The following is a 13,815-nucleotide window of genomic DNA, read 5'->3' as shown; positions in this document are numbered from 1 at the left end:
TTGACTGCCCTACCTACCTAAGATGGGATAGCTTTCATCCTAAACACATAAAGAACTCCATTGTATACGGCCAGGCCATCAGATACCATCACATATGTTCAGACCCTGCAGATAGAGATGAACACTTTGGAGGCCTCAAAAACACAATGTTGAGGCAGGGTTACCATCCAAGAACAATTGATAACCAAATCACCAGAATACCAAGATCGGATTTATTAAAATACAATACCAAACAAGAAAATAATCGGGTGCTCCTGGTTGTCACATATAACCCACACCTGGAGACGCTGAGAGGAATCACACGCAAATCACATCCACTACTGCAAAAAGACAACGTCTAAAATCCATATTTCCAGACCCCCCTCTCCTGTGCTATAGACAGCCACCAAACCTCAGGAATATGGTTATTAGCAGCTTACTGTCACCTCCAACTAAAACAGAAACATTCCCATGTGGACAGAAAAGATGCAAAACCTGCCCTCACATACTGACTACAGACAAGATAGAGATACCAAATTCTAACGGGGAATATAAAATCCCAGGTACGTTCACCTGTAACACACCTAATGTAATGTATTTAATAATGTGCACCAAATGTCCCACTGAAAATCTGTATGTTGGAGAGACTGGTCAGAAGCTCAGAATGAGTATGAACGCACATCGCCATACAACTAGAGAACAAAGAACGGACCTTCCCGTGTCAAAACATTTCTGCAACGAAGATCATAATATCACTAATGACATGAAAATTTTGATTTTAAGAGGGAATTTTAAATCCAGGAAGAACAGATGTATTTATGAGTACAAGCGCATGACGTCATTTAACACTCTGGAGAATGGAATGAACCTTTCACATCCTACAGAAATCACTGAACTGAGAAAATCATAGACACTCTGAACTGATAAGAAGCTGGGAACTGTGCATTAGTTTACTTGTACATACCAATAATCCTCTTCCCCTCTCCCTCCTAAAATTCTATCCCTATGTGTCCTGTTGTACATAAATATGCAGCCTTCAGAAATTGTTTTTAGTTATATCTGAAGAAGAAGTCGAGAGCTTCGAAACGTTATAATCTGTCATCATTATGAGTTAGCCATTAAAAAAAAAAAAAAAAAGTTATCAACTACTGAAGACTTTCAAGTTTTTTGTTTTTTATATTTCCTACCCACTGGCTAACACGGCACAAAAACAACATTTCCCTTCTACATAGGGATCTTATGTAAACAAGCAGTCAGACTGATCATAAGAAGCAGGAGAGAACAGCTTAAGTAGTAAAGAAAACAAATCCTCAAGAAATATTACAGAATTTCTTATATTTACCTATACTATTCAATCAGGCATAGTTATTTATATAATCAGATCAAGGAAGTCTATCTATGGCAATATCCATTTTTAACTAAACATATCTTTGCATAGCCTTTAGAAAGGCTATTCCAGGCATACATTTTATTCTTTCATCAGTGCTGGCGTTTTTGAATTAGCCTGGTTTTAGTGATATGCTAATTATCCAGCACAGAGCACCGGAAGCCTTGTAACTATTCCTTGAGCACCGCAACATCATCAGCCTTCCCCTTCTCACCACCTGCTTCTTTACACAGGATCCCCTCCTCCTATAGTCCTTCACTGCTTCCAAAGGGCCGTGTGAAGGGGAAGGCTGATGATGCTATGGGGTTAAGGAATAGTTACAAGGCTTCTGGTGCTCCGTGCTGGATAATTTGCATATCACAAAAATGGGCTAATTAAAAAATGCCGGTGCTGATAAATGAATAAAAGGTATGCCTGGAATAGCCTTTCTAAAGGCTATGAAAAGATATGGTTAGTTAAAAATGGCGATTGCCAATGATAGACTCCCTTTAAACAAATCATATACAATTAGTCACAGGCCTTGAGATCTCAGCTTAAAGTGTAAATTACACATCTGAAGACCATGAACACAACATGTACAAAACAAATTATCCATGATCCATATGACTTGGCACACTGTAATCTAACGTGAGAACACTTAAAGTACTCACCTTGCGTCCATCGCTGGCATGGCAGTTCACATTTAACGGTGTAAGCAGAGCCATGAGTTTTTCTTCATTCCCGCTCCTACAAAAATAAAAAAAATAAACATTATTGTCTTTCCAAATCTTCCCATACTATTCTAACATATTTGTAAACAAATTTACTACATTTTTGGCTACCGAAGCAACTGTGCCAAAAACTTTCATGTCATATTTATTATAGGTGCCAAGACTAGCTCTAGCTCTTAACTACCATATGTGGCACTTGGTCTCAAAAATACAACTAGCAGAAGGATACACAAATACTGACATACTGCAGCATAAAATAGAAGTAAAAAAGCAAGGAAATGCACAAAATCCTTTGCAAGCGTTGGATCCAATGCTTCATGTGCAGTGAGATCATGGCTAAAGATGATGACAGAATGACACTGGTTGAGTATCATTCATTGCAGTAGATTCCGGCACTCCCCCCAGCAACAAGACTTCACAAGGAAAGGAATGGGGGAAGTAGTAATGATGCCTCGGCTTGCATTCATTTGCATACACTTTGTCAGGGTGCTTAGATTTATGTGCAGTTAAGATCGAGAACTAAATAATGAAATTAAGCATTTCTGCCCCAGTGTTAAAGTCACTACATGGCAGCCCACCAACAAGGTGAAGTAAATGTAGTAGATGCTGTAAATAACACCCTCATAGGTCCAGCGCAATGTCCTCTAAGCCATTGGTCAATGGTGCCTGCCCTTCACATCTACGCCACTTTCAAGGATTTAATTCATGTTGTACAGGGTCATATTCCTTGGATTTTGTGCCCTTTCGTTTCATTGATTTGCTTACTTTAACAGGAGACTCTTTAAAAGTGATGTCTCAATATTACTTTTACACCAAATGTATGGATTGTACAGTTTTTTTTGCATAAACATTCTACCAAGTCAATAAAGCTATTTTCACTTTTTTAAAAATTAAACACGTACTTTTTTTTATTTAAGTGATCCAAAAAAAAAAAAAAATTCCACAAGTGATAAATAAGCTAACCAAATACCATGCAACTTTGAAGATGAGAAAACTCAGTGCTCAAATCATTTTATTATATACTGTGTTATGTATGTATATACACAAATAACATGCACAGGAATTAAGGAATGGGTTTACATATTAGTCCTATGCTCATCTTGTAACAATCTTGCTGAAATTTAACAGCATTTGTCTAAATAAGAGTATGTAATAAGATGACTACGGCAGGCACACATTCTGCTGCTTAAAGGAGAAGACAGAGGAGAATGTATTTCCGCTTTCAGTGAAACAATCACATAGCGTTATCAAAAAAGATACAATATTTGGCATGCCATCTCTATGAGTCCCTTGTTCTGCTTCTCACAGGCAGCCAAGTGTGCAAAGATCCATACTAATGAACTTGGCCAGCTGTGGAGTGTACGAGCGAGCACCAACAAAACAATAACACCGCAATGCCATTGTAAGCAGGCTGTATCCTTTTACCCCTCAACCCCCCCCCCCCCCCTTCCCTTCCTTCACTCCCCCGAAAAGCATTAGAAATTTAAAGAGCACTCACCTGGCAGCTTCCAAGAGTTCGTCCTTTTTGTATTCACCTAAATGATTGCAAAATATCATTCTGTTAGCATTGAGTAGGAGGCAACAAGAGAAATGTACAAGCTATCTAAGAACAAAATAAAAGAAAAAACGAAGAGGAGAAAAAAAAGGAGGAGAGAGAAGGGGGAGAGCAACAAGCCCACACCCAGGCTGGGTGATGGAGCAGTGACGTTAGCCAGATTGTGAAGGCAGCATCATCAGTGCCTTGGAGACGGGCAGCAAATTGACGCAGCTTCTTGTCCAATCCTCCCATGAAATGGCTTTCTTTAGACAGCCAATGAATGTGAAATTATGCGTCCAGATACACATTCTGCTCCGACAACTGCATGCCATCCACATACAATGTCTCTTTGCTCTTTTCATTCCATCCTCACATCCTCTCCTGCTACCGTGAGTGGGTAGTCACACTACACATGGCAAGTAGAAGGGATTCAGACAAAAGGAAGCCACCAAGCAGATCTCCGAATGGTACAAATTAGTAGTCACATCTGCGCCCCACCCCACCATCCAAACAAGCTTCTCCGGGGATGTCACACATCAATATATCAACCTACTCCTTTTCCTTTGTGCATTGCCATTTATTTTTAGATTGCCTCAAGAGCAACACGAGCAGAGGAGAATTATTGCATCCAATCAGGAGACATGATATGCTTGGAGAGGAGGAAAAAAAAACCCACAAGAGCAAGTGTAAAACAGATTCTATAGATCAGTGCTGTAAACAAGTGGCTGAAGGCAGACAGATAATGAAGCCCCTCAAATTAATGACCGGTGTATGTCAGACACTGAATGAAATACGCTACATGGTAAGACATTACAGACCATGAGGGGAGGGGCATAAAAAATATCGAGAGGAATGGGCAAGGGTTCCCTGAATTAACCTTCCCTTAGACACAAGAACGTAATGGATCTATCAACATGACATCAGCATAATTCACAATACATTTCTCGCACAAAGTACTACGCCAAATCCAAACAAAAATCAGTCACCCTCCACATGCAAACCTATGTGCTGCTGACAAATAGGAAATTCTCATTTGTACTACCATGAGGTGAAAGCAAATTACAAAACATTCTGTTCATGCATCTGTAACACAGTTTTCCTTGGCTTCTCATGATGTGTATTTATTTCATCATTGTACGACGTAGAAACATGCTTCTGGTGTCATGTGAAAGATGAAATTCTCAACCTTCATATGTTGCAGATAGATTTATAGATAGACAGATAAAGAGTATATAGGTGGAACTGCAATGTTGCATTTGGAAGTAATACTGAGATCTAAGTGTCTGAAGTGCCTCCCCGTTCCACAGTACAGCGCGATAGGCGCTGCTGGGCAGAAGGGCGTCCCTGGCTAACTGTCAGAAACGCCCTTCTGACACTAAAGCGCTACGGTCCCGGGACCGATAGCGCTTTACACCGGGCACAGATCGGGAAAGCCGACAGTGCACTGAATTCAGCGCACTGTCAGCATTCCAGCAGTATATAACACTGCATGTGCCCGATCTGATGAAAGGTCCTCTTTAAAAGGGGGCATTTAAACTGGCTAAGGGGGCACTATAATTTAAAAGGGGAAAAGACTAACTGATAAAGTAACACTTTTTTGTGAAGGGGCTACTTACAATGCATTTGTAAAGTCTTCAGACATTCACTTTTTTCATAGTTTATTATGTTGCAGTTTTCTATTTAAAATTAAATGTAAAAAAAAAAAAAAAAAAGTTCTCCATCATTCTCCACACAATACTAATAAAATGAAAACACAAAGTTAAATCTTTCCCCGATTCATAGAAAAAAAAGGAACATTTAAATAGTGTTCAGGCTCATTACTCAGTATTTCGTAGAAGCACCATTGGCAGCCTCCAGTCTTATCAGACCAGAGAATCTCACAGAGTCCTTAACATGCTTTTCAGTAAACTCAAGGGGCTTTCATATGAACTACTAAGGAGAGGCTTCTTTCTGGCCACTTTACAGTCAAGTCAAGCGATTGCTGACCTTCTGAAAGTATCTCCTTCTTACCAAGGCACTTCTCCCAGATTATTTAGTTTGGTGGGGCCACCAGCTCTAGGAAGAGACCTAGTTCCAAAGTTCTCCCTTTTAGGAATTATGGTTTACATAGTTCTCGTGTCCTTCTTCATATTGGGGCCTCCACACAACCCTGTTTCTGCCTCAAAATCAGCACCACATACTATCTGGAATCAGACACCCATTGATTTCTGATGCATCAGCAAAACACATGATGCAAGACACATTGTTGATCGGCCAAATATATCTAAGGCTAATCAGTGGCAAGATGCGTTGGAAAGCACAGGGCTGGAAAGCCGAGTGGAACCCAAGGCCGAAGATTGCCTCAAACTCTTAACTTTCTGCCATGTAAACCTAACTGACAAGATGTCCTACAATTGTTATTTCATAGGAAAATTGAGAATTTAATAATACAGCCATTTCTGAACAGCTGCCTGGTCCACTTGACATTTATTATTATATAAACGGTAACACTATAGTTACAATACTACATAAATGGGACACACTGTTGCAGACGGAGTTTTCTGCTTTTGAAATCAGTTTTCTTGTACTGTGTAATTATAATTCGTGACACTAAAATGCTAAGACTGCTTTGTGTTGTTGCCTACGCAAACTGATGAGGCAAACCCACTTCTTCTGAAAGTGAAGTGAGCATGGTCTTAAACTGCTGACAAAAAAAAAAAAGTAATGGTTGTTATGCTGGAATCATTTCCGTTACATCAATTTATCTTTATTTTTTTAAAAAATTATAATTTTACTTATCTCATATTAACAATAACAAACAGCAAATTGTACAAATTCAAAAAAACTGTAGAAAAAAAAACAACACACGGTCAATTCCTCAAGATCAGCCTTTTCCATGCTAGTCTTGATAATCCCTATTACTGCAAAAGCAAACCTAGTCATAAATTAGGCACTTTCTCTGGGGTCAGTGTGCCTAAACAGAGATCTATGCTAGGTGCTCTTTAAGGAAGGAGGTGTACAGAGTGGAAAACTTAAAGCATATCTAAATTCTCAGACAACGTGATTTTCTGGCAGTATTTATGACTAATAAATTTTGTAATATACTTTAGTTTTACAATTGCACTGGGCTCTCCATCATTCAGGTTCATCAGGGTACTCAAACAACAGCAAGCCGAACCACTAACAACCACACACCCCCATAGACTATAACAGACCTCTGCAGGGCTTTTCTCGCCACCGTTTGTGTGATGGAGTCTCCAACAGATACTCTGGCACAGATGTGAGCATAGCCTTGATTAACCTACATGCTGAAAGTCAACAGTGTAAAGAGTTTGTCATGTCAGACTCCTTAAATTCCAAGAAAATTACCACTAACACACACACACACACACACACACACACACACACACACACACTGTAGTAGCCCAAATGAATGGGTTTGAAAAGTGACTGCTTGTTTCCGTCTCCTGTCCAGTTTCTCGGGTAGGAAATGGAAAGCTGAGACCGGGGCGCAGATGTGAACCCGCCCTGACAGGGATGGATTATAGCGACAGTGCCAAAGAGTCGCTAATAAAAAGGGGCCGCACCACCACACACAAACATTGCACAAACACCATACAGACATCACACATACACCAAGCCACAAGCACAACACCACTCTAGACACACACAACACAAACACCACCCCATAAATACCACGTGCACACTCAAATGGATGCACACTACGCACACTCAAACACAACTACCACACGCATGGACACTTGCAGTGCACACGCACAAACACATGGATCACATGAAAAATACTGTAGTGTGCAAGCAGCCTTACTGAGCATAATATTGGTCAGGTGAAAACTGCCTCATAGTAAGATTGTCATTATTGCTTACTATACAGGGAGCTTTCATCACTGAAGCTGCTGAGGTAAAGTGAAAGCTGAGCACCGATTGGTTGCTATGCGCAACTACACAAGTCTGCCTGTGAGGCGGTTTTCATTATTGAGATGTCAGCTCCTTAAAATAGTTGTAATAGTTTATACTACATAATATGTAATGAATAGTAGTCAATAAAAATGTTGAAATTAGAAAAAAATAAAAAGTTGTTCACATCAATGTTACGACAAATCAGTAAAATGCCAAAATAAAAATTTAATCCCTTAGAGACAGCCCAAAAGTGCGTTAAGGACCAGGCCTCTTTTTTTCAAAGCTGACATGTGTCACTTTAAATGGCAATAACTTTGAGACGCTTTAACTTACACAAGTGTTTTTGAGATTGTTTTCTCGTAACACATTATACTTCATGTTAGTGGTAAACGCAATCAATATTTTTGTATTTACTTATAAAAAAAAATTAGGAAATTTGATGGAAATTTGGAAAAAATTACAATTTTCAAAATGTGTAATTCTCTACTTTTCAGGCACATAGTCATACCACCCAAATACATAAATAAATATTATCTCCCATAGCTCTGCTTTATATTGGCATCATCTTTTGATTGTCTTTTAATTTATTTTGGACGTTACAAGGCTTACAAGTGTAACAGCGATTTTCCAAATTTACAAGAACATTCCCCAAACTAATTTTTTAAGGACGACTTCAGTTTCTGAAAGGAATTGTAAAGGCCTATATAATAGAAACCCCCATAAATCACCCCATTTTCAAAACTGCACATCTCAAATAATTCAAAACAGCATTTGGGATGTTTGTTAACCCTTTAAGCATTTCATAAGAATAAAAATAATATGGAGGTGAAATTTAGACATTTAATTTTTCTTCACTAATACATTCATTTACACCTAAAATTAACACATTCACAAAGGGTTATAGCAGAAAATGTATCTGACAGTTTATCATGTAATTTCTCCCGAGCACAGAAATACCCCACATGTGGGTGTAATCTGATTTTTGTAAATGTAAATGAAAAATGACTAAAATGTCACTTTATTCCCAAAGTTTTCATTTTCACAAGGGGTTAAAGGAGTAAAAGCCCCCCAAAGTTTGTTACACAATTTCTCCTGAACATGGCAATACCCCATATGTGGTCATAATCTGTTGTATGGGAACATGGCGTGGCGTGGCTTGGAATGGAAGGAGCGCTATTTGGCTTTTGGAGGGTAGATTTTGCTGGAATATTTTTGAGGTGCCATGTCTCATTTACAGGGCCCCTAGAGTACCAATACCATGGAAAACCCTAAAAGTGACCCCATTTTGGAAACTACACCCCTCATAGAATTTATCTAGGTGTAGAGTGAGCATTTTGACCTCACAGCTGTTTCACAGATTTAATTAACATTGGGACATAAAAATGAAAAATTACTTCTTTTTTTTTCCAATAAATTGTCCATTTAGCGCCTTATTTTAAATTTTTGCAAGTAGTTAAAGAATTAAAAACACACCACAGTTTGTTACACAATTTCTCCTGAACACGGCAACAGCCTACATGTGGTCAAAATCTGCTGTATGGGGACATGGTGGGGCTCAGAATGGAAAGAGCGCTATTTGGCTTTTGGAGGGCAGATATTGCTGGAATAGTTTTGAGGTTCCATGTCACATTTGCTGAGCCCCTAAAGTATCAATACAATGAAAACCCCTCAAAAGTGACCCCATTTTAGAAACTACACCCGTCAAGGAATGTATTGAGGAGTATTATGATTTTGAGGCTAAAAACGGTTCCCAAAAATTGAAATTTTTAAAGAAATATGCCATTTCGGTGCCCAAAGCATTGCACCCACTTTGTGTTGTCAGAGACCTGCACTCCTAAAACTATTAAGTGGGCCATCCTGAGGGGCAAAAAATTATATATGTGGGTGTAAACTACTGCTTGGGCACACAGCAGGGCTCCGAAAGGAAGGAGCACTGCGCTTTTTAGCTTTTGAGGTATAGACTTAGAGGGACCCTCTGGGGGCCATGTTGTTTTTGCAGAGCCCTGGAGGCTACAGTGCACTGGAATTCCCCAAAAAGTGACCCCATTTAGTAAGGGCAATTTTAAGGTCTCTGCAAAAGTGTCATGGGATCCAAAAACCAAACCATCAAAGTCTGTGCTCCAAAAACCAAATAACCCTTCTTCCCCTCTGTCCGGCTGTTCCCTAATATCAGTTTATACCACATATGACATAACATACGTTATCCTGGGTACACCAGTGTCAAACTACAGTTTGGGCACACAGCAGGGCGCAAAAGAGAAGGAACGCGATGCGGCTTTTGGAGCACAGATTCAGATGTTTGGTATCTGGACGCCATGTCATGTTTGTAGAGCTTGTAAGGTACCAGAAAAGTGGATTCCCCAAAAGAGTAAACTCATTTTGAAAACTGCACCCCTCAAAGAATTTATCAGGGGGTGTAGTGAGTATTAGTATCCCAGACGTGAATGCACAGCGGATGGCGAAGAGGGAATATATAAGCAGTGCGGACATTGCAAACACCTATTCCCTACTATGTCCCAGTAGCTCCTATGATTGGGGGAGTCATTCTGGGGGTCACTTCTAGTATATTTTCCCTCATAAGCTCTAAATCTGGGGTGTCCACTGATATACAATCACACAGCTTATATATTCCCTTCCTGACGCAGCCAAATGTATTCTAATGATTTGGCGATTTTGGGTTTTTTGTCTTCACATTGCTAGATGTCTATTTTTTTGGTGACGTGGCCATATAAGGGCTTGTTATTTGCGGGATGAGATGCATTTTGTAATGACACCATTTTTGGGTGCCTACAACTTATTGAATACATTTTCTTAACTCTTTTGTGCTGGATTTAAAAAAATAAATAAATAAAATAAATTCTGGTATTGTATTTTACCTTTAAAATTTTTCGCCATGCAGCGTATAGTATAAGTAATATGTGACCTTTATTCTGCGGGTCGGTACGGTTACGGCGATACCTCATTTATATTCTTTGTTTATGCGATACTAATTCTGTAGAATAAAAACATTTGTGGACATAAATCATTGCTTTTTGCATCGCCATCTTCTGAGAAGCATAACGTTTTTATTTCTTGGTTGACAGCGTTGGTTAGGGGCTTATATTTTGCAGGACAACTTATGCTTTTTATTGGTACTGTTTTGGGGTACATATGACTTTTTGATCACTTTTTATAGCACATTTTGTTAGGTGAGATGGCGAAAAATCACTATTTCTGCCGTGGAGGGGGGGGGGTGTTCCGCCGTTCACCGTATACATTGAATATTGTTTCAGTTTTGTTGTACAGGTTGTTACGGACGCGACAATACCAAATATGCATTGTTTTTATTAATTTTTAGGCTTTTTTTTATACAATTCATTTTCTATAGGAAAAAAATGGATTTTTGGGGCTTTATAACTTTATTAATTGTTTTAAAACACTAATTTTTTTTCCACTTTTTTTTTTAAAAAAAAAAAAAACTTTTTCATCACTGATCCTGTATTATGTAATGTGAGACACAGGCTGCACATGTCTCACAGGGCATAACAGGAAGTGAGCTGTGAGGACGGCACAGACTCACTTCCAGAAGACCCGGCAGGATGAAAGAGGTAAGTGGGGCTCAGCGCTGCCTGGGGTCACTAGCCAGACCCCAGCCTACATAGTACAGATACCGGCACTCCCCAATCTCACCGCAGGGGGTGCTGGGACAGAAACGTCGGGAAACCATTTGTTTGCCGTGATCATGTTTGCATCGGTAACAGCTCTCACCCGCTTCCGATTCCGCCCGCTCAGCTAGTGAGCGGGCGGAATTACCATGACGTAGTATTACTTCATAAGTGCACTAAGTACGTAGCGCCCATGACGTAATACCACATCATGGGTCGCTAAGGGGTTAAAGGGGGGAAAAGATTTACTATAGCTCTCGGAAAATGGCTATTTCAGGGTGTCAGAAAATTTTACTTTAGCATAACCAACAATTTAACATATTTTCCGCAAGCAAAGCCGCAGGTATTCTACTAGTACAGTATATTACAATATTTATAAATATCATAAATGTTGCCAAAAGTTATTCAAAAGTTCTGTTATGCTTTATTCTACTTCATTCTCCAGGTTATTTTTTGTCTCATGGTAAAGGTAAATTTGGAGAAAAATGCTTTTATTCCCCCAGGATGTTGAAAAGGGATGCTCGATGTAGGCAAAATTTCAGCTGCATGTTCTATAGGAGAAAAAGTCAGTTTTCCTTTCTTTTCTATTTTTTTCCCCTTAGGAAAAAGATATTTTACCTGTCACTCCATTTGAAGAGCATCTATACCTGTAAAATATCAGCCAAGAATATACCATTTGCAAAACCTGGTAATTCAAGCATGAAAAGAAGAAAAGAAGTACTATAGAGGTAGATGGTGACAGGTTTCCTACACGAGCAGTCACTTTACACAGCAGGTGCAATAAAACACAGTAAACTAAGAGTGACCACAGAATGTTAGAACAAACCTATCATGCTGATGCTGAAAACATTCATTCCAAAATTTTGGAAATATTCTATGTGCAATAAAAGTGAACATAAATAGATAGGAAGTCTGGTTAAAACTTTTATTTATTTTCCCTTCTGACTGGTCCTAAGTAACATCTCAAAACCCACCCAGTCACCCCCAAAATTAAAGTGAAAAAACACACTACAGGCTGATCCAACTTTGATGTAATGTCCTTAAAACATGTCAAAATGAGGCTCAATAGTGTGTCTGGCCTCCACGAGCCTATATGACCTCCCTACAACGCCTGGGCATGCTCCTGATGACATTGGAGGAGATCCCTCAGAAGACCATCCACAACCGCATCAGGAGCATGCCCAGGCGTTGTAGGGAGGTCATACAGGCACGTGGAGGGCATACACACTACTGAGGGGAGGTTAATTTTAAGTGAGAGATACAATATCAAAAATATATCCAGAAAATCACATTGTATAAATTTTATAACGTTATTTGCATTTCGCATAGAGAAATAAGTATTTGATCCCCTACCAACAATTAAGAGTTCTGGCTCCTACAGACCCGTTAGACACCCCTAAATCAACACGATGCCTGCATTAAAAAAAATCTGTCGTATATTGTCACTTGTCCACAGACTCAATTAGTCATACTCTAACCCAGGAGTAGGGAACGTACGGCTCTCCAGCTGTTGCAAAACTACAACTCCCAGCATGCATACTGGCTCTGCTGTTCTGGGAACTCCCATGGAAGTGAATGGAGCATGCTGGGAGTTGTAGTTTCACAGCAGCTGGAGAGCCAAAGGTTCCCTACCCCTGCTCTAACCTCTACAACATGGGCAAGACCAAAGACCAAAGGATATCAGGGACAAGATCTGGAACGGGCTACGAAACCATAAGAAGCTGGGTGAGAAGAAGGTTGGTGCAATAGTAAGAAAATGGAAAGAAACAAAGCGACTATCAATCGACATCGATCTGGGGCTCCATGCAAAATCTCACCTCGTGGGGTATCCTTGATCATGAGGAAGGTGAGAGATCAGCCAAAAATTACACGGGGGGGGGGGGGGGGAACTTGTCAATGATTTCAAGGCAGCTGGGACCACTGTCACCAAGAAAACCATTGGTAACGCATTACGCCATAATGGATTAAAATCTTGCGCATGTGTAGGCCCATCTGAAGTTTGCCTATGAACACCTGCATGATTCTGAGAGTGATTGGGAAAAGGTGCTGTGGTCAGATGAGACAAAAATTGAGCTCTGTGGCATTAACTCAACTCACCGTGTTTGGAGGAAGAGAAATGCTGCATATGACCCAAAGAAACACCATCCCTACTGTCAAGCATGGAGGTGGAAACATTAGGTTTAGGGGGTGTTTCTCTGCTAAGGGCACAGGACTACTTCACCGCATCAATTGGAGAATGGATGGAACCAAGTACCCTAAAATCTGAGACAACCTACTTCCCTCCACCAGGACATTAAAAATGGGTCGTGGCTGCGTCTTCAAGCAGGACAATGACCCAAAACATATAGACAAAGCAACAAAGGAGTGACTTTATAAAAAAAAAAAAAAAAAAAAAAAAAAAAAAAAAAAGCACATTAAGGCCATGGAGTCTTCAGACCTTAAAGAGGACCTTTCACCACTTTTGGGCACATGCAGTGTTATATACTGCCAGAAAGCTGACAGTGCGCTGAGTTCAGCGCACTGTCGGCTTTCCCGATCTGTGCCCGGTGTAAAGAGCTTACGGTGCTGGTACCGTAGTGCTCTATGGTCAGAAGGGCGTTTCTGACCATTAGCCAGAGACGTCCTTCTGCCTCGCGGCGCCTATCGCGCTGTACTGTGGAG

At 40.0% G+C, this 13,815-nt stretch overlaps 1 protein-coding gene across 2 annotated transcripts in view; it reads right to left on the bottom strand.

Moving 5' to 3' along the window:
• Window positions 1-13,815, bottom strand: part of TNKS (tankyrase) — a 137,887-nt gene that overhangs the window by 77,287 nt on the left and 46,785 nt on the right. For both annotated transcript variants that reach the window (XM_075283714.1, XM_075283715.1), the window contains exons 4-5: window positions 3,575-3,611; window positions 2,017-2,092 (exon numbers count right to left, since the gene is read on the bottom strand). In XM_075283714.1, the coding sequence (XP_075139815.1) occupies window positions 2,017-2,092; window positions 3,575-3,611 (113 nt within the window). The remainder of the gene's footprint in view (window positions 1-2,016; window positions 2,093-3,574; window positions 3,612-13,815) is intronic.

This window comes from Leptodactylus fuscus, chromosome 1 (assembly GCF_031893055.1).
Source record: "Leptodactylus fuscus isolate aLepFus1 chromosome 1, aLepFus1.hap2, whole genome shotgun sequence".
Lineage (NCBI taxonomy): Eukaryota > Metazoa > Chordata > Amphibia > Anura > Leptodactylidae > Leptodactylus > Leptodactylus fuscus.
The sequence above is the reverse complement of the archived record's forward strand: the minus strand, read 5'-3'. Positions and strand labels throughout refer to the sequence as shown.